The sequence below is a fragment of the Ptiloglossa arizonensis genome, chromosome 7, assembly GCF_051014685.1.
Source record: "Ptiloglossa arizonensis isolate GNS036 chromosome 7, iyPtiAriz1_principal, whole genome shotgun sequence".
In the NCBI taxonomy this organism is placed as follows: domain Eukaryota; kingdom Metazoa; phylum Arthropoda; class Insecta; order Hymenoptera; family Colletidae; genus Ptiloglossa; species Ptiloglossa arizonensis.
Window position 1 is genome coordinate 5,917,946 of NC_135054.1, and position 26,926 is coordinate 5,944,871.

A 26,926-nucleotide genomic window follows, 5' to 3' on the forward strand; every position below is an offset into this window, starting at 1 on the left:
TTATTGTTAAATTTTAGAAGATTCTGCAAAGTTATTCTAAACAGAACTTTCATTCTAAACCGAAATATTTATCGCGTTGCTTTTACAATTGAAAGGGAAATCCGCATTAAATTCGTTTTAATTTTTAAATGACTCGAACGGATGAAAATTCCTCCATTGTGAAAATGAATCTTTCGTAGAATAAATTGTAGATTAAAAAATAATTACGAGAAAATGAAATGCACGCTAATAAATGTTCCCAAAAACAGCAATATAATCGGTGCTAAATAACAATATTGGTGTAACGAATTCGAAGTAATTAAACTTGGAGCAATGTCCTCAATGAAATTATCTCGTCGATAAGTCCAATCTCCATCGTCGAAAGTTGGTCCCAGTATACTCTCAATTGTCGATGTCTGTGAAAAAAAATTAACTCAAACCTTCTATTAATTTTGTTTTTATTCGATCGATCGGCCGTTGCTCGCGCACGGCCGATGATTTAACACAAGAAATCACTCGAGACGATAGCCCTGAACTCGTTCTGCAGCTAATGAAGTTGAAGGTTGCCGACAGTATTAAGGAGCACAACGCACAATATTCTTCGGTAACAATGACATGTTTAATAACCGGATCAACAACATTACAGTATCATAGGTTTCAAGTTCATACGCAGTTCGATACTTGATTTCCTTAAATATACATACATACATGTGTGTCCCGCTGTGTACGTAGAGTCACCTTCTCGCATGTATCTTCGTTTTTCGCCGTGTACATAATATTCGTGTACCGTGTGTGTCAATGTATCGTGTATCGTGTATATATACTCGTTAGCATGTGCAGGTGCTTTTCGTTCTGGTGTATATGCATGGCGGAGGTGCGAGTGTATTGCAATTGCTATGGTTTTTTTCATTTTTTTTTTCATTTTTTTTTTTTTGTTTTTCATCTTTTAGAACAGTCTCGAAACACGACTGTAAACACTATGCATTACGCGGGGTTAGACAATAACCTCGAAGATTCTTCTTATTAGATTGACGCAAGGATAATAGAAGTTTGTCGATGAGATTGAAATCTTACAATAATACACGTTTGCTATTTACTTTACGTTAGGACATACGAGATTCAAGTTTAGAGAAGTTTCGGCTTTGAGCAACGACATACGTATCCAATGATGGATTTCTTCGTTATTCGCTGATAATAAATCGAGAAGAAGAAACGAACATTTTTACGTAAGTTGTCTTATCCATTCTGAAACCTTCGGTACAAGTTCGTGACAGTTTAAAGCAGTCCGATACAGCGGGACGAAAATTTCAAGAGACCGTAACCGGGATCGTCGCCGTTCAAATTGAAGTAATCACTGTGAAACGATTAACAGCGGCTAAGTCTGTTGTCTATTGGCAAAAAATAAAGGACTCCCATTACTTTTGCATCAATCCAATGTACCACACAACGCAACGATATTAATCCATCGTTAACACAGACAAGCGTTCAACCAGGACCTCTGTGTCCTCGTTCTCCTCTCCTTTGTACGCCAGTTTCACGGGGCAGGGGAATGAACACACAGAATTGAGAAAAATATCGCGAGAAACCTAAGCGTCTATTCGCACTCCTCGAAATGCAACGTTAACCTCGCTTTGCGAATACAACGCATCCTATTCTCCGTCCCTTCTCGCCTTTTTTTCTTCTTTCTCTATTATCCGTTCATGCGTTTTTCATTTTAGATCGCGCTCCCATTCGCTCTCACCGTCACCGCACACAGACGATATGTTACATGTAGGTCCCTCGTGTGGAAAAAAGGGAAAGATCACGATTCCATTTTTCTTTTGTATACGAGCACGTGTAATGTATTTACAGGAGACAAAAGAAGCTACGATTATGTATGTATTTACGCAGTTACAGGTATATACGTGTATGTATACATAATTGTGATACAACTTGCGATATAGGTACACGCAACGTCTTGCACGATAGTTATCTTTTGCTCCAAATGGCGCACAGTCATGCCGGGACATACGCGAAGGAATGTTTCTTTCTTCGTCGTGTTCTACGTATATACAGGGTGTTACCGAACGAATGGTATCATCGGGCAAGTGGTGATTCTACGCGCGAAAATAACTCGAAAAGAAAAGGAATAACGTTTTCCCGTTCGAAGCTTCGTTTACGAGAAAATCGAGTTTGAAGGTGTGTAAATAATATGTTTGTTATCGTTAGGTACTATTTAGCCGTCGAGTTTGAAAGTTTGTAGTTGATACATTTTTATTATTATCGGGTAACGATAATTAAAGTGTAAGTGAAAATGGTCGCGCTACAGTGTTTAAATTCGCTTTCCTCGTAAACGAAGCTTCAAACGGGAAAACGTTACTCCTTTTTTACGATTTATTTTCGCACGTAGAATCACCATCTGCCCGATGGTATCACTCGCCCGGTAATACCCTGCATATAACTGTACGTATAGAATTTATATGTATAATTATATATTTTCTATATAATATTATATGTATATTATATACACGATACGTAGATAATGCAATATAATATTATATAACCTCGTTACGATATACAGGATAACTTAAATTATATGGGAAGATGTTTGCGACAAAGTACCAAAAGATTGTCCCGTGGTGAGCACCAGGTGGTCGAAAATACCCAAAAGCTAATCGAAATGTCATTTTTACGAACTTCAAAACGTTAAAATCATTCAAGGCAGGGTAAAATCATTCAAGTTATCGGTCACGATCAATTTTGACACTCGAACTTCTTTATTTCTATCATTTTTCAGCGTTTAAGTCCAGTACAGTCGTATGTACCCGATCATATTTAATCAGATGCTGCGTACAGTGCATTCAGATCGATCGAAACCTAATTCGTAAAATAGATAAGCTTATACTTCTTTTCAATTTTTCTGTTATTAGCTTATTTGTATTGGATAATATTTAAGGTTGATCCCGTTTCTAATTAATTAATTAATTTCCAAAAACTAATTTTTCTTCCTTTATAAATATTACAATCAAATGTTAATATGCAAGTACGAAATATTTAAGATTTAAGTTACGAAACTCGTAAATTTCCACATTGAAATTTAAGGGAAAAAACGAGTAAGAAGAAAAGGTACAACGAGATTGGAAGAAACAGAAAAAAGAAAACAAAATTGAAACTTTTTCAGAGATACTGGTTTCTTCTTAAGCTTTTTTTTTTTTAAATACTCTAGTATGGATACGATCGCGAAAACTGTGAATTAATGTTCAGAAATATATATCCTAAAGAAAATGAATAGATATCGTTGGTCAACAAAAGTTGGAATTTTAGTAGGCTTCGAAGAATAAATAAATAATTCGTCGCTGAAAAGCTGAAGCATTCTTATAATTAGTACCGATGAAATATTATTACACATTTTGCCGTAATTTCAAAGTACTTAACTCTGATTACGAAGCAAAAGCAAATTCATTCGATATGTATCGTTTCTCTCACACTACGTAACCCTTTGTTTCATCGTACGACTCGTATAAGACACCAGTTTCCGAGCGCAAGATTTTTATTTACGCTGCAAATGTTATTTTTGTCACATGGTTGCCAATTGGACAATTTTTCAAAGAAATCGAAGAAGCTAGAAACAGAAACATAAAATATTTGGACTACGATACGCGAGGAAATACTCGAGGCCAGGCACAAGGCACCACGTATTAGGCAGATTATTTACAAGTTTGGACGTACAATAAACGAGATTAACATTTCAGTCAAGTTTCGGGGATTTCCGACCACTGTGCGTTATCTTGCGAATAATGCAAAACGAATGTTGTTCCATATTGGCAATACGAAATAGCATTAAACAATTTAAACGAATGTTGTGACAAACGATAAGGGATATTTATTTGATTTCATTTCTACGAAAAATAAACTTCACCAGAATCGATAACACGTCGTTACATGTATCATCGTTGCGTACATGCTTTATTAGATACAATAACAAAGAAGGAGATTGTTTCGAGACAAATTTATGGAAATTAGTGTACGTTTATTCTCCACAATCGTTTGCCCTCGAGTCAGTTGGACAACATTTCGATACTTCACCGCAACAAACTCTATCGTTGTAAATTTTCCTGTTGCGATAATTGCAACGTATATACAGCGCCACCGCGAAAAAGAAATCTACAGCGTGATCTCAAACCGACCGTGTCCGCGTAAAAGTCCTGGCAACTTTTACGAGAAATAGTCCCCGTTCGTCGATAACCATCGGCAAGTGACGCGTTGCCATTTTATAAATCGTTAGCGTTAAGATCTTTATTCGTAGAGGCCAGCTCGTAGAAACGAAATTACCATTAGGGATAAATGTATGTATAACTCTCTCGTCTCGAGGGAGAAGTTTCCTTAACTATCGCAAAGAAACAGAATCTGCGTCGCCTATGATGTAAAGATATGCCTAAGGTACGTACCTAAAATCTCTACGATAATTTGCGCCGAGTATACACAATTTTTGAGGTAAGGAGTGTTGGTACGGTTCGCGATGACTGGGGATGGGATAAGAACTCGAATGTTCAGGCACTGTAAACTCAAAGCACTCGCGAGGATTTTCAAGGTCACGAGGAACGAGCAGCGTCGAAATCACCCGTGTTTCCGCCGCCGTGTATTCGACGCCACGCTTTTCGTCGGTCCTCGCTCGTCGTGACCTCGGCTCGACGAAAACTGCCGAAACACGAGTAGATACGTACGAACATGCGCAACGGACGAGAGCGTAAAATTTATCGAGCCTCGCGAATACATCTTTTTCTCCGATCGTTTTTTTCTCTTCCTCGTCGTCTCTAGGTCCGAGATTTCAAATACGATCGTAACGATCGAGAACTACGCGACAACGGAAACGAATTTCGAATTTAACGATCGGCGAACATTGACGCGCGATCGATGGGAGTTTGGACCAGTGGAAACGATTCGAGTATTCTAACTCGATGAGAACTGGTCTTTATAGAATAGTACCGAAAGGGCTCGCGAAGCTTCAATTTCGAGTCCCTGGCACACGATAATTATTAAATATGCGTATATACATATAGAAATGTAGGTTCACGTATTACCTAAATATTGCACGACTTCCCACGACGAGACAAACCATTGAGTTTGAAACGGAAACGTCTCTACTTAGAAAACTAAGCTCATGAAAATACAGATATGTGGCATCCCATACACGTACTTGTCTCGGATATGATAGATACCTATTTCGCTATCGTAGTCGACAGAATACTAAAAAAGTGCTAATGGAACGCTAACTAAGTAAGTCTCTTCGATCTTTGTACGCAGTTAAATTATAAATTATAAATATCAAACTGTATAAAATTTCTGACCTTTACGTTAATCACTGCTTAGCAAACTTCGAATCAACATGCCGGGTACATCGAAACAACGTAACTAGTATATAATACCTTTCAATGTCCATCTAAACCCGATGCCCTCCGTTTAACGTTTAATTCAAAGTATTAATGAAAATACCTGTTTGTTTGTTAACAATAGGAGATAAACTTGATTAACAATGATATATCGTATTACGCGTTTATGGTTGCAACGTACATCGTTCATATCGTTACACCACGGCCGAGGCAGAACCACAGAATCACGTTCCCTCGTCGCCGTACACGTTTTCTATACAACTACCTACGCGATAGTTTCGAAGCTAATTTTCTTTTCTTAATTAATGATATGATACTTCGGTTCAGCAGGGTAATGCGAACGTAAGAGAATAAAAACGAAAGATCCGCCAGTGGCAACTCGCGAGCGAAGGTCCTTGCTGAGGGGAAGCCTCCGTTGCAATTCTGTTGTTTCGTTTAGTCTCGTTCACAACGCGCGGATAACTAACTATCCACCGGGATCACCTTTAACGACGATACTTATTATCTTTCTTCTCGCGTAAATATATTATCACCTTTGTTCTATTCCTGTGACGTTTCTTACTTCGATGTATTCCAACTCTTCTTTATTCCTACTTTCGCGCATATATTGCACCTTCTTTTCAAATTTTTTTTTTGGACCGTAGACACGATATCGAATATTCCGTTGACTTTCTTATTTCTAACGCGTTGAACGCCTCGTAACCTTCTATTGTTCATTCAACGACGCACCGTTGCAACGGGGATCCGAGACTGAGTTTATCGAGTTTTTGATACGCGTTTCCAGAAGACGTGTATTTCTTTGAAAAGTGATGCTTCTAAATTTCCGATTGCTAGCGGACAGCGACGTTGGGGGACGCGGAAATAAACGTTTGGGGGTATCCGGAAGTCGTTAAAAATGATCGACGAATGTTTATGAAAATTTCGAAACCACTTTCCCAATCGCAGAGGTCCGACCGACATGACAATCAACGCGCTAAACGTTGGCCGCGTTTATTCACAACTTGGATATTGTTCGACACTAATTCTATTTCTCTCCCTCGTTTCGTCTTCGTTCTTTTCTTCTTCGGTACTCAGCTTCGATCAAGAATCGGTTACTCCTCGAACGTAAAACACTAATTTCTACGATTAACAAAGTTCCTCGACACTACCACTTGAACCGATGGCAAGACCATCGTTGAGAATGGTTCAAGCGTACAACCTCGCGATGTACTCTCGTAAGGTGAATCTCTAGAATATCGAAGTAATCGTTTTGGAAGTCTCCTTCGACAATTTATAATCACAAGATGATACGTTATCGATGCACTTAACGATCACCGAAAGAGACCAAACGCCGCTCGCCATAGTTCCCAGAGGATGATCGGCGCATACACGACGTTAATTTTCTTAATAATTGGAAGCTTGTCTCGAAGACTGTTCTGTGAGATATACGTGGCATCGTGTGAAGGTAACGGATCGAGAACGAGTGTTTTCGATTATCGACGCCCACGAATATTCGATAGATGTACATCTATCCGGTGTAGTTTCAGAAACTGCATTAATACATTCCTTGTCTGAACGGATTGCTATCGCCTGCGGGTCTCTGCTCGACATTAGGAGGAGGAGGAGGTCTCCTGAATGGATTGGCATCCATTTGCCCCCCTGGCTGCGGTTCCTGTCCGTAAGATCTCTGCTGAGCGTAACCCTGAGCGGGCTGCTGACTGTAATTGGTCGGTTGCTCGTACATCGGTGGTTGTTCGTACCCTCCGGGTGCTTGATTGTACCCTGGAACATTGATATTCTGCGCGTATCCGGGCTGCTCGTAACCCTGTCCACCTTGGTAATTCTGATCGTAAGCTTGATCAATGTTCGTCTCCATGCGAGTCTGGTTCAGATGATTCCCTATATCGCCCGAAAACGGCCTCTGTTCTTGCAGCACGTACGTTTGGTACTCCTTGTCGGGCGGATCCTGCATGAGAACGTCCGCCTCGTCCTGGAACGGCTTGAAGTCGTAAATGTGCCTCAGGTAGACCAAGACGGGCGCGTAAAGCAAATTCGAGAAGGCTATGCCGATATTTAGAGCAGTGAAACCGATCGCCTCGACGACTCCACCGGCTATTATAGGTCCTACCGCGTATGCCACGCTGTACGAGATGTCGGCTATAGCGTAAATGCTACCGTAGACGGAAACGTATCTTACGTCCACCAAGTAACCCAGTGTCGGTAGCAAAGCTGTGTCGATCAGAGCTATACCGAAGCAGATCCCGCATATCGGAATCATAAGGACTTTGTAAGAGGTACAGAACGGTATTATGAAACAACATAGGCCTTCCAGTGCGAGACCGCAAGCGGCCATCAACCACTGGTGTTGAGGATACTGTTTGGCCATCTTGACTGTTATCATCACGCCGAATACGTGAGGGAAGAATGCCGGTAACCATATCATTCCCATTTTCCAGTTGTCGCGAGTTATATTATCTTCCATCCATAACGAAATGGTGGGCTCGAGGAAAGCGAGAGCAACGTTCGACATCATTAGGGCGCCCGCGCATACTGCGATATAGGGATCCATCAATAGTCGCCAAATGGGTATCGACGGTGTTTGATCTCCGTGCCTCTCCTTCAGTTGCTCTTTCAACGGTTTCATTACCAGCAGAAGCATGAATCCGTCGGCAAGACTGATAAAAGCGAGTATCAGAAAGGGTACCTCTTTGCCCGCGAACTGATACAGAGCACCGCCAAACGGTGGAGCTACCAGACACCCGAAACTAATGAAGGCTAACGCTATACCGAGGGCTTTCGATCGCTCCGACTCTTCCGTGTAACGATCCGCTATCATGGCCAGACCACTGGTATCCGCAAACGCAGAACCCACTCCCTGAAGACTTCTAGCGAAGAACAAAACACCGTAACTTCTGCCACAAGCGAAAACAGCGGTGGACACGAACATTATGGAAAGTCCTATCATCATGGGTATGTCGTAGCCAATTCTGTCGATCAGGGCACCCGAGAATGGATTCACCATCAGTTGAACGATAGCTTTCGATGCGAACAACACTCCCGTTGCTGAATCTTGACCGTGATGGGATGGTATCGTTGTATTCGCCTCCTGGTCATCTTCGTCCCCGAATGCACCGACGTACTTTAAGTAATCGGGTATGATCGGCACTATCACCATGTAGAGCATGTTGTCGAGTAGCAGAGCTATCGAGACAATAACCAGAACAAGCTTCCGTTGAGCTTTCGGCTCCTGTAACTTCATCCAGATAAGCTCCTTGAGCTCGCCGAGCTCGATGTTGAGTATCGGTATCGTCGTCGACATGGTGATCGCTTTTGGTATCCGCCTTTAATAGAACAGGATCGTCTTCCAGGGTTTAATAAGAGGAACTAAACGCGATCACTTCGTGCGACCTTGGGAGTGACCGTGACGAAGAGATCGTCGCGATTGGGGCGGCGCGCATCAGGCCGGGCCGGGGATAACCTACAACAAATCACCGAGTTGGCACGGTTAGCTCCCGAAATCCTGACACGATCGATGCATATTTTTTTTCATTTTTTTTTTTTTATTTGCCTTCTTTACTCGGCCGCTACCTCTCCCGTTTTGTTTTTTTCCTGGGATCTGATTTACCAGGTTGAATTTCGTTACGGGAATGCTATGCACCGCGAGCCAATGAAAGATTCTCAGACAATTTCGAAAGAAAGGGGAGCCCTGACCCGGCCTGATCGGCGCTTACCGATTCATCCCAAACCCAATCCGACTTTTTGCTATCGTCGACGACGCGGACGAGCTCGTCTTCGTTCGATGAAGGTTTTCACTCCGTCTATCAACAACGCACCGTGCAGTTGATTCCTCGGTTGCTTCTGGTAGCTATAGAAGTGAACGTAACACCGGGTGGAGGCTCCCCCTCGATAAGGCGGCACGATCGGTACCTAGCTACCTATGTCGTGTATTGCGTATCGTGTTACGAGAGATAAAAACACGGGGTTCTCGGCAGTAAAACTAGGAAACGAGGGCGAAGGGCGAAGGTCGAATTCTTGGATGATACGGCTTTACTCTATAAATAGGTTTCGTGGTAATTGTTTAATGAGTCTCGCTCGATACGATACGAAAACAGCTGAAAGTATTTTCCGATACGGAAGGGAGGCTCGATTCGCAACGTCCCTTCGACGTTAGTTACTCGTAGGCACCGAAAAATACTGAACGTAAAGGAAAGAAACACATCTAACTTGTACGTGGTGCAAAAGTATGATAATTGTCCAAATGCCGAGTAAAACTAATGTCGATCGAGTACACGTTATCGCTCGAATGTATTCGAAACGTATAGCTTTTTCTTTTCTTTCAAATACTTGACAAACGTTACGTTTCGCGCGGGACGTTAAATGCTGTATATATCCGTCGGAGTAGAACGGATTAATTATTTGCGTCAAACGATCATTCGTAAACCGACATCCCTCCAAACGTTGTTCGGTGCGTGTCGACACCCTCGTTTATTAATTACGGTGACTGCTGAGCGTGCAGGGGACCGTAACTTCGTCAACGATCGTAACGAGCCTCCATAGACACGTAGATTTTCACGAAGAGGGGAACGCCGTGGACCGAAGAAAATTCGTAAACTTACCGGAGTTATTGACGAACTTCTGCCTGAGGGAGTTGGCGAGGCGTTGGGGACCCGCCAAAGCTGGAAGTCCGGAGAACAAGTTACTCAGAGTTGTGGCAACGTCCGGTGCGTCCTCGTCCTTCGAGTCGTTCAACGACTCCTTAGCTCCTCGCGTCCCTGGGCCCTCCACCTTTTCAGTCGAATTTCTAACCTGAAACAAGAAATGCATACCCAATTTGTCACCAGTTTTCCAAAATACGTCACAGAGTGGTTCGAGTCACGGACGAAGTTTCACGATGGAAATAGTGGTAGGTTTGGTAGAAACATACGCCAAATTCGCTAAATCAAGATTATCGGATTATGGCGATGAATGGAAAGATATGGAAAATACCTGACAATTACACACGGTGAAGTAATTGGAGATTTGTCGGTCTTTAGCGTATTCCCCTCGGCCTATACCGCATCAACAATTAACTTTTTTTTTGTTCGTTCCTTCTCCGGTACCGACACAATTTTCCCTAATTATCCTACCCTATTATCTTATGCACGCGTTACCAATGAACAATCTATATTTAGGACTTATACGTCTATCTATAACGTCTGATGCATTCTATACCTTATATTTGAAGAACATTGCACATTACACATGTGCGTGTCTTCCCAAGGTAATTCCCCATCCTCTACCACGTTGTTGTACGGTTATTTGGTAGTCACGTATTATTTACTTCAGGACCACTCGGCGTAACGATGTAACCTCTCACAGTCGAATCGATTTAATTTTACATTATAGTTTTATTTCGCGTCTGAAAGACTTCTCTACCCAAGTAGAAACATCAGTCCCTCGAAATCGCTACGTAATCGGTCCTTAGGTCTACGTTCCTACGTTTGATCGCACTGTGCATCGTAACGTGTTATATAACTTTCGATTCCGTGTTGCTCAGTCAATGAAACTGCATTAACGTGGAAGAACTAGTCTCTTTAAGAATATTCGTCCACGTCATTGTTCACTCGGAGCTCGAAAACTCTCGTTCGTTCGTTCGTTCGTTCATGAACGTAGCACCATCACTTGAAAGGATCGGGACACTCAGGGAGTATTGAACACGATGAAAAGTTCACAATCGATGAATCGGAAATTAATCTCGCGGGCATGGTATCTGTCATGTCATTGACCAAACGATCCCGGGTAAACCGATAGCGATTGATACAAATGGACAACCTACGGATACCTTCGTAATACGAAACCTAACAGTGATCTCAACACCAACCGATCGAAGATCACGAAACACTCCTGGAAGAAACTACTCCTTGCATCGTTCTGTTCGAAACGTCGGGAAGGAAGGGGGCAAAGGGTAACGGGTACGTTGTAAAAAGGGTATGTGCAAATAGAGAGTCATTCAGAATACTTACTGAGACCGAAGGGCTCCCGATGGCAGGGGCGTCTCGGTGTGTCTCTCCGTTGGGGTGGCTTTGAAACGTCTGCCTTCGAAGTCCTCCCCGCCACCGTGTTGTACGTCACCCCCTGCCCGTCCCCATGATCCCCGCAGCCGAGGAGGAAATTGTAACAGGGCGCAGTCGCGGTTTCCAGGATCCAGGGATTGGCCACGGCACCGAGGCCGTGCGTCAGCCCCCAAACCCTCCACCATCGTACAAACTATCCGCATCCCCCGCTGCTCTCTTCTCGCCCCTTGTACCGTTCCGCCGGGGGTGGCACGGCCCCGGGGGAAGAGGAAGCACACCAGGTATAACAACGACGGTCGATGCTGCGCGGTATTTCTGGCGGCAGGTCGATATGAGCCTCACCTGTACGACTGTGGGCTGCTGGCTGCGTCGAGAAAAAGGGGTTCTCGACCGTCGTGAACGCATCGGGCAGTGTTCTTCAACTAGCAACACTTCAACATTACCTGCCGCCTTTATCTCGATTCCCGCGGAGGTTGTAGAGCTTAGGTACGGTGCTGCCGTAGGTATGCGATAAGTGTAGCTACCTATGACTGTGCGTACGAGAGGCTTGCATAATCTTTCGTTTCGTCGCGTTGACGAATTCGGTGAGCTTTGATCGTGGGTTCTTTTTCGATATACTTCCTTTTTTCATAGACGTTTTCCAATGTCTCGCGGAGACTCGGTGTTCAAAATCAAGATTAAAGGAACACTCTCCGGCTATAATCACCGACAGGATTCAAATCATCTCCGAATGAATTCATTATTGTTCATCGAGTTTCAGGTGCAATCGAATTTAGCGAAAACTATTTGCTTATTGGGTAATCTTTTTCTCGTTCTAGTTCGTTGCGTTACTTTGTTGTCGGCATCTTAACCGTTTCGATTTTAATCTATTTTAGGTATCGCAACGTGGAATTACCGCTAAAATTGTGAATAAATGTTTCTAGTTACATCGTCACAAGACCGATAGATATCAAAGTTTTGTACGTTTTGTACATTTCGGACGAAATTTTATCCCCAGCCAAGTTAAAGCACAATTTATAAAAATTTGTTGAGAAGGTTCCACTAATTTCTATTTTAATGTATATTCGTTGTATAGTTTTTATTATCAACGGAACGGTAAGTGCTACTATTAACGGTAAATATACTGATAATAAGAAAGACAAATAGGTACTAAAGGATTTATCTATAATATCTCACGGTTAATTGAATTGCTACGAACGCAATACCCTCGTCTACCCCAAAAATTACGTTACTCTGATCGAACCCAGACCGCGTAATACAAATTAATTTTGATGACGTGTGTTAATTCTTTTGTACGTACAATTGGATAAGTCACGAAGCGATTTTCTATTTTCAGACCAATTGTAAATGTGTAGAGGTATTACAAGAATATCTCTATACATATATGGCAGATATTCGGAAACGTTGAATCATCAGAATTTGTAATGACTTTCACATGCACGTGTAGAGAAAACGTAATAGCTAAAATTGAAATTCGAAACATACACATGTATATATATATATATATAAATTCTCGAATTGCAAATGTCCTCCCTCTACTTTCACAAATACGTACACATTATTATTCCTATCTTCTGCTCTTACAATTTTGTAATTGTCCTGGCTGGATTGTTCGACACGATGTTCTGGTAAAAGATCTATTCGTCGTTCGGTCGTGTGCTTCCATGTCCCGACTTGAGTGATATGCACAGATATTCCGATGCTCCGATCTGTTTCTTCATTCTCACCATCCGGTCACGCTCTCACGCTTTAGGCGATCTACTTAACAGTACGTAATGTTGCCCCTCAGAATATGTAATCGAACCGTAAGAGTTTGTTACTAGTCCTCCCGGTTCTGCAGTCTCCTCCCATTTTCTCCCAAGCTCACTCGGTTACTTCAAAATTAGAGCATATTTACATCCTTCGATGAGCATCCACATTCCAGGATACGATTATAAATTTTGATATTGCTTCGAATACTTACGAGGGTGATGTTGATTACGCAGGTCTTTTCAAACAGTAGAAAAACTGAAACAGTCAGACAGATTCGATATTTAATAAACTCGATTTATCGTAACATTTGATGCGATAAATATAAACTCTCTGTTAACGCGGTTGGAATTTTATAAAAATATGAATAAATAATAATTAAAAGTGTTCAAAATATGATCATTGTAAATCATTTTTATAAGTAAGAATTCAATTCTTTTTGCATGTTCATTTTACTTGTCAAATTAATTTATTTTCAAATAAAGAAATTCGTTAAATAACTATTGAATGGCATACTTCACCGCGTATTAACATAATCGGTTACTTTACGTTTATTTTGCTTAATATAAAGTACTTTTAGAAATAAATCGTTTACGTTGTACAAGGAATCACTTTTCAATTTGAAATGTAAAACTGAAAAATCGGTGCAATTAGAAATATTACATATTAAAGTACGTGAACGTTAAGCAATTTTCATTAACACTGCTAATTGCATACTGTTAATGTATATATACGACTAACATTGATGTTAGTGCAATTTATGTAATACTTCTGCTGACACCTTCCCTATTCATGTCAGATTTAATAACAGAAATTTCACATAAAATTTTCATATTAAATTTTTGCGCGGTAATTGTGCACGGATTATTAAAACAATATTTTATACCTACTATTTTTAGTTTGTACTATTTCTATGAAATAAATATAATTACATTTTAAATTTCTCAGTTAATCCGAACAATCGACTTTAAATAAAAATTACTAAACCGACTCAAATGCAAATAGTATATATTTAAATTTAAATAATTACACTTTTTATCGCAATGTAAAGAATTTAATGACTTTTCGAACGCTATGATTAAAATTGATTTGTTCTCCGTTCCATTTGCAAATCGCAGTTTATTCTTTCCTCTTTGTTAAATAGTTTTTTAACCTCCAGAATAACCTGAACCGAAGAACCATTGGTGAATCCGGATCAGAGGTGGTTGGCTGGATTTGCGAGTGGTAGGGGGAATTGAATAGCAAGAGAGGCTATTTTAACTTCTCGAGTAGTTTAAATCGATATTGACTACCGGAATTAATTAATAATTTCGTAAGGACTGGACACGAATTTGACAGTGTCCCAATTATGAGCAGCTCGAAATGTGAAAAAATTGTAGGTAGCATTTGAAAACATTATTTTGTATTCTAAGAAGATTAAATGGAATTCGAATCATTTACAATAATATTATGAAGAACTTGCATTTGATTAAAAAGAAAGTTTACTCGCATTATATAGTTCGAACACTGCCCAAGTAACAAAATTAAAAATTTCGTTTCAAAGATCGTATCGTTTTCGGAGAAAATATTATACCTTTACTTCAGGTATATTAAAAATAAAGTACTTACCAATATGATAGAATATACTGTAGAAGTAATAATTGCAATACAGAATAAGATATCAGTAAAAGTTTACTAACAATTTAAAATTATTTTATAAATTCAGAAAAGATTGAAATTCGTGTATCTGATGAATGTTCTCTAAAATTCTACCTTAGTGTTTTGATTGTTACTAAATTATAAGAAGCTCTTCTGACAAATTTCTAACGTGACACCACAGATTCTGGTTATTTATGGTTATCTATATTTCTAATAGAAAGAATCAGAATTTAAACCGTTCATTAGTTACAGTTTTTAGATGTATGCGCAATAATTATATTCATCATTTTGATCTACGTATATAGAAAGAAAGAAATAATTTAATTATTTCACTACGCATTTGAGTCTCTCGAAAGAATACTTTGACGATAGGGATCGAAAGCCCCGTTACAGGGAATATTAAAAATGAATAGAAACATATTTCCGTATAGGGTAGATGGACACGACCCGCGCCGCGAGGCGATTCGTTCTACCACACACCGCTCTGCGCACATTCGTTGAAGTTTCCAGTAATGGGAGAGTGTGGTTGATCTCTCTGAAGAGTTATCGTTGGAAGAAGCTATTTGAGTCTATGGTCGCTCTCCAAGCGAATGCTTTTAAAATTTTCCAACTTGATACAACGTCGAAGTAAACATTAACTTCGGTAAGAAAACCAGAAAGTGGACAATTTTTTTATTATATTGTAAAGTTCGTTTTTATAATGGAGGTTTTCAATTTGAAAAAATGTTAAGGAAAACCAATTTAACTTAATTCAAATTTTAAATCCAAATAACTCAACTCCGAGTAATAAATCACCGTTTGATTAATTTTTGTATATCGACTTTAAGATAACATACATACTGTTGGAATCGTCCTGCAACCGTTGTATCAGTGTTGTTAAATAACTACTTTGTTTAATTTTCCGTAAAAAATTGTACTCGATATATACAAAATAAAATTAACTATATTAATTATCCGTACACGGTCTTATTTCAAAAATCAAATAGTCACAAATGAATCTCAGTGATCTAGAAATATTAGAGTGTTCAATTGAAGTTGATAGAACGAAATATCTTGTAGTCGACTAATTATAAAGAAATAATGAAACATGACCTTTCTTATTTATTATGAACTTACATTTTGCAAACCTACTCTACTTAAACATATACATAATTTTCATCTTCAACATTTGTTTGTGGAAAAACTTTGTTTTGTAAGATATTCAAAGAAATATCTACAAAATTGTTACATTATTATATTAATTTTTTACATTTCCATTAATACATTATTAAATTAATAACAGTACAATGTAATTTTTTAATACAGAGCATCGTAATAGATGCCCAAAATTGTGACCATTAGCTTCCAAACATTTATTAATGTTTAATAAACTATTGATGCACAGATAATAAATTTCTCTTCTGATACTTTAACAGACAGTTGTGATTTACTCTTGCATATTTGCTGAAAATATCTCCCACTCGTAAGATGTCACTCAATTTTAAAAATCATTTCCGTGAAAATCATTTCTTGTGTAAAGACACTTTATACATATATGAATGGAGCGTTTACCGCTTTGAAATTAGCTAAACATTCATTTGAGATATTTTAGAATTGTAAGAAATTGAAAGAGTACTCGCACCTGGATTATCAGCAACTGTAGCTAACACACGAACTGCATCTGTAGCCAGACATTGCAAATTTACACTTGAAGCTAATCATTTACGACTCTATACAATACATCGAGATTCTAGCTCTTATTATTACAATAAATATATCATTTTAAATCACAATTGTATCTAAAGCTGGAACGAAAACACGTATTGTTTGTCTTCCCTGACGTCACATGTTAGTTTATCCGTGTCTATTAAACTGAAATTGAATAAACACAAATAGCCTGCTACTCTATGAAAACATTGGCTACGTTCTACGGTTGTTCGACAATGGAATTCTAGATCTATAAATATTAATTACGTAGGTAAGCAGATACCAAATTTATACTTCCTATTGTGACTATGTGAGATTTAATAGTTATAAACTAATTTATGTAATTTATGTAACAGTGACCAAATACTGGATATCGACTGATTTAAAAACATGCAGTATAGTCCATTTAAAAGAGTACACCTAAATAACTTTTTCAGTTTTGAAAATACCAAAAATTGCCAACGATGGAGCGACAAACGCAATGTAAAAAGAATTTGTTTTTCAAGGTCAATATGTTGAGAATTTTGAAAAATAATTTGCTGTTTTTGTACACACATTACTAATTTTCATTTGTTTTGTTCTGTAACTGATACTGAAACAAATTCATTGGTGCAGTTTGATAGAATTGAAGAAATTGAAAAAAAAAGAAATACAAAATTGGCTTAGGTGATTTCGTAAATATTCAAAATGATGTCTTCAATGACAATGTATTCTCACAAACGAGCAACAGCAGATTTTTAAACTACAATATTGCGAAAAAGAAATATCGAAAATAACGAAGAGAACTTACGGAAAAATGAGATTGATCGTATCAGAAATCACTGTTTCTTCACAAATGCGTGAAGTAAATAGAAATCCTATAAAACAAAAAGCAGTACAAATTGAAGTTCATTAACTCAATTTGTAACCAAAACGACTATCTCCTTGAAATATCTTCACAGTTTAATGAAGGTTCTTTGGTAAAAAGCGTAACGGCATAACTATTAAGAGGTTAGGAAAGAAAAATATAAGCGTAATAAAACCGAAAGTCATTCTAAATAAAATTACATATCGCTTGCCTAATATAATCTAGTGGAAAACAAAAACAAAAACAGATTTTATGTGCATAGATAAAACGGAATGCCCATCAAACTCTATATATAGATCAGGGAATATATAGATTATCTATATATAGATAATTATATTTATATTATAATTATTACCAATCTATATATAGATTAATATAGATCAGGAAATATCATTTGAAAAGTTCAATTTATATTGAGAAACAAAGATCGAAACTCTGGAAGCTACATATCTCTCTATTCGGTTCATAAACATTAGCTACTACTCGCACAAAACTTTAACAAAACTAATCCACTTTGTAAATCGAGTATTCTGAGTTACGCTAATCGTAATTAAAGTCGCGTAATATTTGCAACTTTCGATCTCCTTAGGAACGAATTATTTTGTTTGAAACTCGATTTTAGAGATAATGTCGGTACCAGATGTAACATTAAATAACTTGAAAGAATTAAACGTACACTTAATGTCATTGAAGAAGCTAAAGTATCTTCATAAAATGACACGAATCTAACGATATCGATGTTACATTTAACTGCCTCGAAGAATAATATCAGTATTCTTCTCTTCCGTTAATATTAGTATTCTTCCATAGTTTGTCTTCGTCTGGCATCAAGTGCCGAAATGCCTGCTTGATTTGCACAACAATCGCATTCCATACGTACTCTTAGACAACGTTGCCCGCTCGTATTTTTCGCAGAATTCACAAGTCGCGTTTACCAATCACGAGACGTTAACAACGTTCTCTGCTTTGCATCGGCCCGATTACACAACATGGAAGTTGCAGCTCACAGAATGCGTCCCGCCTGCATTTGGCGCGGAATTTCTCACATTAGTCGATCTGCGTGCAGCCACAGGCCTTTTTGACGCGTAGCAAGCGATGTCTGCGATCTTTGGCCGATCTTCCTATTAAGCCTCCCCGTTACCGCGAACGGGATGGCTCGTTCGTCTGACAGCTCTAGTTTTTCTGGATAAACACAACCTGGGATCGGCAGTCACGATTCGCAGGCCAGGGCTCACGACGTGAGAACGGCTGAAGGATATACACACGCGTGAATCGGGATTACTAAACGCAAACGTGTACATAGATTACAACGACAATCATGGTAGTGGTTCCAAGTGCCAAGATAAGTCGAAACAACGTTAATGGCGAGTAACGTCCTCTCGTACGAAGCTTCTTTTCCGAGGAAAGGTAACGTATTGTATACTGTGCAAAGTAATTGGGAGCATCGTGTGCATTTGTTCGTATTGAAAATTTAATCGGATACTGGCCGTGATAAAAGGTAGCGTTTAATTAATGTTGCGATACTTTGCTTACGTAGCATGCTAGAAGCTTACGGTATTGAATATTTTTGCCACAGAATGGAGCTACTTTTTGTATTTAACGACTTATTCACCGTAACAGAATGAAACAAATTGACGAAAACGTAACATATTGTAGAAGGAGCAACGTGATCAGACCTTAACTATGCGACTAATTCCCTAATAATTTTAAAAGTGAACTATTCAACAATTTACACTTATGTACATTATAAGCAGACTTATAGACAAGAATGTTGTAGATAACGTGGCAGATGGCTGTTTACGTTAGGATAGATCCTTTTGTTCGTTCTGTTGGTTAAAAAATTATTAAAAACGTTCCTACCGTTACTGTATACGAAGCTAAAGTTACGTTATTATTTTTCAAATACTACATTTAATTATTGGAACGACGGTACCATTTATTAAAATTAATCAAATTCTTTTGAATCGAAGCGTTCTATAGATAAACTAGATTATTGTTCGAATAAAATTGTTGTCATCGTTCGTATTCATTCGAAGTAAATTCGAACTTTGATTTACGTAAAGTATTAGATTTGATTACTATTTTAAGAATCAATGTAAATAACGTTATGTGTCTTTTTGAAATTCGACGTCTCGAATTTAAAAACCGAAACCTGTTTACCATTAATAACGTGCTCAATATACGCAGACTTAGAATATTATTCAATAAATTAAGCAAATACGAAACTGTTCGAACAAATATACAATCGAATAAATTGATACTCGAAAGAACTTGTTCTTCGATCGTGTATTTTTATTTTCACTTGGAAGAGAACTGTATCTCGATTTATTCCAGTACCTAAATTCAAACCTGAGAAAGAGGATCATTTTTTGTTCCGTCTACGACTGGCACATGGTAGAGAATCATTTTCTCCTACCAACCGTAACGTTCGTAACTTTGGTCCAATGGCGATCATCGAAGATGATTTTTCTAGATTTCTAGAGGTTTCCAGAGAATCGCTCGATTAAGTAACGAAAACTTTCAACGTCTTTCTGTAACGATTGCACACTATTTGGCGAACCGGGAGATGTTCACTCTGATATTCCGCCTGATACATCAGCCTGGTAAGGAACATCGGAACACGTAGATCTTCCCACGCGTAAAGTCTTATCTTGCTCCAGTCTTGTAACAAGATAATCGACTTCGTTACTTCGGAATTCAACAAGACTGTAGATACAGAATATTCATTTAAGCGATACAATGTAGCAATCTGGCCCACGTACCTAGCAGTATTATTTGAGTATAATTCCTAAAGGATTCGGTTGGCTACAGGAACAAATTAATGTAAATCTTCCAACAACGGTCGAACGACGCGAACTGTAGCTGCCAATGGAAATTTAACTGTACTGGTTTTCCATCGAATAGGAAATGTTTATAGGCAGCGAGAACTAACGAAGAAGAGCACCCTTTGTTACCCTTTCTTCGTTTACAACGTTGGCTCGAGGGTTTTATAACCGAAATCGTGAACGAAATCCTCTTGCGGTGAGATAAGGAAACAGCGTCGAAGTTGCATGTGCCAGAAGCTGTAATTTTAGCAGCTGCAGCTACAAATCTTCTTATAGCTCCGATAGAAATTTCCATAATGATTATTTCAAGGTTATTTTATACGATTATTTTAAAAAAGATATCACATTGCTTAAAAAGTTAGGTCGTGGTTTTAAACTACTAAGAAGTACGAAATGTATGAACAATTTTTTGAAACAGTTTTTTACGATATTAAAGTTAAAATGGTTCTTTAAAGCACTAATTGTACGTTGTATTGGAAATTTATTCGGATTAAATATCTTGAAAATTCTTAAGTGCAAATAATTTAAGGAAGTCGTACGAAGGTACTTACCGCATATTGTAACAATGTTTTCGTACATAGAAATACTTCAAGTGAACTAATAAGATCTATTAATCTCCTGAATGGAGTAGGACATTTTCTATTAATTTCTTAATGTCTCGTGAAACAAAAACAACAGTTTATGTAAAATCTACACAAGGTGTAGTTCAAGATTAATGGTTGCCAACGGAAGATAATTAATAGGCATTACACGTCAACTTGATCTTCGAACTGAAATATCACGTTTGATGGATTAGTCTGTACAATCATAAGCAAGTTACAGGATACTTGATCTTGTCTGTTCAGTACATACATCTAATGAGGATTGAGTGTGTTAAATAATTTTAACAAGTGTCATCAAGATAGATTGATTTTTTTGTTTAACAAGGTATCTCGTTTAAGTTGCCACAACGAAATATCTCGTAAACAGTTAATTAAAAAAAGAAAAGTGGAACACGTTTTCCACGATTTTGAGAGGGGATTCAAATGGCATTATTAGTTCTTTAATTTGTCAGTGTTTTCAAGGTCATTTCGAGGTTTTATCACCTTTTTAGAGAACTGTCACTAACTATGTTTACGTACAAGTGAAGAAGCTTCAGTAAGATCAAAATAAATACAAAATATGAACATTAGATGAAGAGACGTATCGAATCTTCTTGAATTCTAGCAAGTAAATAATCATTTTATAGATATATTCTAGCGGTGTTATATGATCTTATAGATCATTCTCTAAATATTTGAAAAACTGGAGATTTTACACAGAGATGTTTCAGAAGAAAAGTTACACACATTTTTATGTAGAATATAGTACACGTATTACGCGTATTTTTTTATAAAAATCATTTCTGAAATTAGAGTTCTATAATCATTTTTTCTGTAACTAGTATGGTAACGGTATTTATTGTTTAATGTTTACATGAAATATAATAAAGACTTTGCTCTTCAGAAACACTTAAGTGTTGAAGGACTTCAGTCCTATTTAGAAGCACTATAACAAACAATCAATATAAAACAAATAATAATATGAGAGATAACTTAAAGATTAATTTATTAATTTATTAAAAGGTAAATATGTTTATGTAAATATATGAGACTGAGAAATTATAAAAGTAACTTATGGCTAAAAAGTATCTATACATAATGTATAAGAAGACAAGTATAAGAAGTTGTTTGTCATTGAGGATAACATACCAACTGAACCCTTTTTTGTTTAAATAATTATCGATGAAAGTAAAACAGGGGTAAATGTTTTACAACAAATTTGTTTGTCAAAGTCCAAGAAAACCCAGAAACAAGTACGTACATGGACGTTTAATAATAAACTCATTAGAATCAATGTACCTTTTCAGTCGATGACGAGATCCAGGACACAACACTTAAGTTGGATAAACGTTCCATTTGCTTTCCACAGAGTCGGGAGTGCGTTGTATTTAGGCATCCGTCGAATACATGAGAAGTATGTTTATAAAAGGTTCGCGTCTCTGTCGATGTTGATTATACAAGGAATAAGTGGAAAGTATCGTGAAATCCCTGCAAAGAGGTATAAACAAAGCCATTAAATCCAGTGATTTCCAATCTCTCTGGAAGATGCCCGATGTAAATGGTGGGTCTAAAACGGTGCAAGAAAAATATACTCTTACAGTTTTAAACTCCGATGGTTGATACATTTATAAACGAAAAGAATGAATTATTTAAATTGTCGATATCTTTCTACATTCAATATTTCCTTTCTCGTTCCTCCACTACGATTATAAGAATTTTCACCACTTTGGGTAACATTTACAATCCCCAATCGTCATTCGAGCACCGTCTCGTCCGCCTACAGGGATAATTTAACCTTAGACTGGTGACGTATGTCAAATTGACTGCTAACACTACCAGTAATATATGTCAACTTGACTCCATATCGCTACAATAGTAATGGCTTGACGTCAAATTGACTCCCTATCAGTAGTAGTGGCATGAAGTCAAATTGACTCCGTACCAATTAATGGTGACTTGACATCTTAAAAAATCTTCTATTGAAATGTATTTCCATTATTGCTAAGCGTATACAAAATAAAATTCATTATTGTAATTGTATTCGCAAGAAATACATTTTGTTTACGAAATATTATAAATATAATAAAATTATCTAAAGGATGACAAATAACAGCGTCAACAAGTAAAATATACCTACATCTAGGGATACGTTAAATTGACATCGTGTCACTACTAACGTTACTAACAATTTGATGTCGTCATCACTGATGATACGAAATCAATTTGACGTCACATTACCATTAGTGCTATGAAAATAGTGATCGTCACTTGAAGGTTAACATTAAATCCGTGATTCTCTGTTTCTTGCATTCTTTGAAGTTATTACAAGCACAGTGAGTTGTCTGCATTATTTTACATGAAACCACACAAGCAACGTGTTGACAAATCTTCTTTTCTTGAACTTTTGTAGACTAGAATTAATGCACCAACAATTGACTAAGGAGGAACCAGTTTACGATTTAATTTATAAAATTCTAGAGTAGTATCTCTTGAATCTTCGCCTTTATTTATTTCATTTATTTAACGTCTCGATTGCGCAAAGCGTGCAACGTATTGTTCCTAAAGTTAATTTCAAAGTATAATAAAAATACACGCATACACGCGCGCGCACACACTCGCACACGTACATATATATCGTAAGCAAGTATTCATAAGTAAGAATAACTCGTGGAAACAAAAACGACCAACGAACAGTCTGTAACGATCAGTCAATAAAGTATTGTCGAACAATAACCTAGAAGTCCAAATTTTTTCCACAAACCGTTCCTATTAGCCTTTGTCTTACAATACACACACACACGCTATCTTTTTGTATAAATAAAAATACATACAATATATACATGTACGTAAATATACGCAATATAAAAAAGGAACAAAAAAGACAGTGGAAAGAATCGTGCATCGCTTCTATATCGATCGAATTTTCACGACGGAGGGTTGTTAAAGTCGCATTCTGCATATTTATATCGAGTTCGAAGTAAATACTTGAATTGCGAAAACTAGTTCAGCTGAAGGGTAATATTATAGAAACCGTTCTCGCGAGTTTGAAGTATGTCAGTGACATCAATTGCTGTACGATTTAATTTGGAATAAATGCGCGTGGACGTCAAGTGGCGTTCCGTATCTCGAAACTTCCGTATCTCGACGAGGACGGTTGCGAGAAACCAGAGGAAAAGAAGAAAGAACCAATACAGTCCGAAATGTCGAACGAACGGCCCGTGTAATTCGGTTCCGTGCGATCGAGTTGACTTCGGTCCTGAATGGGACAACACAGCGCCAAATCTCTCGCAAAATCTCGTTAGGAAGGATAGGGCCAAGGGAAGGTAATCCTGTTGAATTTTTGCACCCACCGCGTTTTCACGAGCGGTGGTATTTTCAATGCGATCGGGGAACACCCTTAAGCATTTATACTACTGGAAAATATTTCGTCGCTCAAATATTCAACCTGTTACCGCTTGTACGGTTAATATTTGGAAAATATTATTCCCCATCAAAGGCTAAACGTTCAATGCCTATTACTGACCGATAAACAAGTTTCGAGGGCAGTATCGTCGGTACTTTGGTAGCTGAATGTCAGAATATTAGCGCAAAATGAACAATGGAAAAAAGGATTACTTTTTTACTTAGAAAGATACAAAGAGGAAATTTTGATACGACGAAAGAAACGTACCAAAGAAGATTATATATTGCAGTTAACGAACGGTTTCTACAATACTTCTTGGAGCAATTAATCCGCAAATGGCCTAGTTTATCGCGTGTACAGCAACGTTTTCAGAGTACGTGCTGCCTGTTAGAACGCTCTGTTCGTTTCGTTGTTACGTTTCGTTCGAAATGTGTTACGACATATCAGTCGTTCACATTTCTCCAGAAAGAAACCAGACACAAGTTCACGCAAAATTTCACCCAAATACTGACCTTTCGATTCGTGGCAACACTCGTTTGCAGAACCCCTCGAAGCACGCGTTACGAAACACGAACGATTCTTAGCGTTTTCCATCATTTTTTCCGACGACTCACTTCTGATAAATTCAAAGACAACAATTCTCACCGAACGAAGCGACGACACATTAATTACTGCCACAAGATACACCGCTACATTTATCCAAACTTTATCCAACATCTAACGAACAAGATGGTCGAGAGTGAACAGATCAATGAAAATTTAATTACTGTACAGTTCGTCGGATCAACGCAGATGCACCAAACACGAACAATGTTAGCAACGATGCGTAATAACATCGAACAGTTTTTTTCTTTTACTCAGATGCAAAGATTGCCACCTTCCATGTCCGATGTTGAAATTGTTCTTATTTGTTGGAGAGCACGTTTCGATTTGAATGTTCTTTGGTAAGTGAGGTATGTGGTTTCTCATAGTTCTCTTACCAGAAGGCATCCCTGCCTTCCCCACTCAGTGGCCAGATCTTTTAGGAACAGAGATCCATGCTTTAACCGTACTCTTACGTTTTCTAAACATTGTTATTTGCCAGTCGATAACTACGTAAGTAAATAATCGCCAACCATAGTTTAGGGTTCAACCGGGATAGCGCACAGCTTATGTCAAGGATACGTTCAACCCTTTATCAAGTCATGAAACTTTAGAAAGCCAAACACTATCGGGCTATCTATGTACCTTCGAAACACCATCTAGATACGTTAACATGCTAATGGGTTTCTTTCATCAATTACAACACTTTGGATGTATAGAAAATTGTATTTTTCAAGGAAATTCAGTATATATCATAGAGCAAGAAACATATGTATCTAAATTAATTTTCAGTTTCGGATGAAATTCGCTCGTTAATATTTATTTAATGTTCAATTTTTAATTCCGAATAAAGTCCTTCGTTGAAAATTAACAAGTTTCTAACTTCAAGTGGTTGGACATTAGAGCAGATTTATTATAATATCTAGCGCAACACGACATTCAAATGCTTTCAAGACTGATTTCTCTTTCTCTCTATAAAATACAATAGTTTACATTTAATAACATTAAAAGGAAAACGTGGAGTACTAACTATAAAACTAAAACACGAGATAATGCACACCATATAGTAGATGAAATAACTGTAAGATTAGCATATATATATGCTAATGGGTACATGATTTCTTTCATCAATTACAACACTTTGGATGTGTAGAAAATTGTATTTTTCAAAGAAATTCAGTATATATCATAGAGCAAGAAATATATATATAACAAAATTTATATATAACAAGATATACATAATATATCAAGATATATATATATATATATATATATATATATATATATATAACACCCGAGAAAAAAAAAAATATATATATATATACATTTTCTAACGTCATAGACCTATCAAAGATTTTTAATGAAGACAGTTTGAATGTTTATAATCGTACCCTTTTGTATGTGTATATATATATATATATAATCTTTGATAGGTCTGTGACGTTAGAAAATGAGCTTAGATTGTCCAAAGTATAAAAAGAACGTAATTTTTTGCCTGTTTAGCATATTTAAACATATCAACGATAAGTTGAGTGTGCTATATTTTGATATGCTAAAAAACTTGAGTGATTTAACAACCTGTAAATTTTTGATAAAATTATTTTTATTTATGTTATCTTACCTGCAATATATAGAATGTTCAACGTGAGAGATGCAAGTGTTCTGTTTTCCCAAATGCGAACACTATCCCTGTTATTTCGAATAATGACAATCCGACTGTATGTAATGCTCAAGCTATGCACTCGAGATGAATATAGTATATATCGTATAATGGTTCATTAAGTATGCACGGTGAAGTCATATTGTACGAGAAACCCGTGTCTTAGAAACTCACCTATTAATCGTGAAATATGGAAATTATTTCGCTTGTGAGTGCACATTACATAGTACTTGAGATTTCTGTAATTCATAGCTTCTACATTTATGGTCAGAGTGAAATGGAATTCAAATGTACACGAACATATTAGAGTACGTTTGTACCGTAGTGACATAGTAATGCAGAACATTCTTGCAACTCTTGAAAAGGGTAAATTGTAATGGAACAACGTGGACGAATTCGCTCGTTTCGTGAGAATTAAAGTTTCAAAGCAAGCATTGTGCGTGTCGGTCTTGAAAAACGTTTCTTCTTTGAAATAGCAAAAGTCGAGATTTTATTTGAAAAGTTAATGGGAAATTTTTGCTACGCCTATTCTTGTTACGTAGAGTGTAATAAATCATGTGAACTCAATTTCATGG

At 37.5% G+C, this 26,926-nt stretch overlaps 1 protein-coding gene and 1 long non-coding RNA gene across 2 annotated transcripts; both read right to left on the minus strand.

The window, feature by feature from the left end:
• Positions 1-231: 231 nt before the first annotated feature.
• Vacht (Vesicular acetylcholine transporter) lies at positions 232-11,448 on the minus strand. Its single transcript, XM_076315523.1, has 3 exons — positions 11,330-11,448; positions 9,944-10,133; positions 232-8,805 (listed from the first exon to the last, which is right to left on the minus strand). Exon 3 carries the CDS (start codon positions 8,644-8,646, stop codon positions 6,883-6,885), a length of 1,764 nt encoding a protein of 587 aa, XP_076171638.1. The 5' UTR covers positions 8,647-8,805; positions 9,944-10,133; positions 11,330-11,448; the 3' UTR covers positions 232-6,882.
• Positions 11,449-11,466: 18 nt separating this feature from the next.
• Positions 11,467-25,036, minus strand: LOC143148821 (uncharacterized). Its single transcript, XR_012992610.1, has 4 exons — positions 24,622-25,036; positions 22,006-22,194; positions 13,344-13,387; positions 11,467-13,254 (listed from the first exon to the last, which is right to left on the minus strand). It is a non-coding gene; the product is annotated as an uncharacterized LOC143148821 (long non-coding RNA).
• Between the last annotated feature and the right edge of the window lie 1,890 nt (positions 25,037-26,926).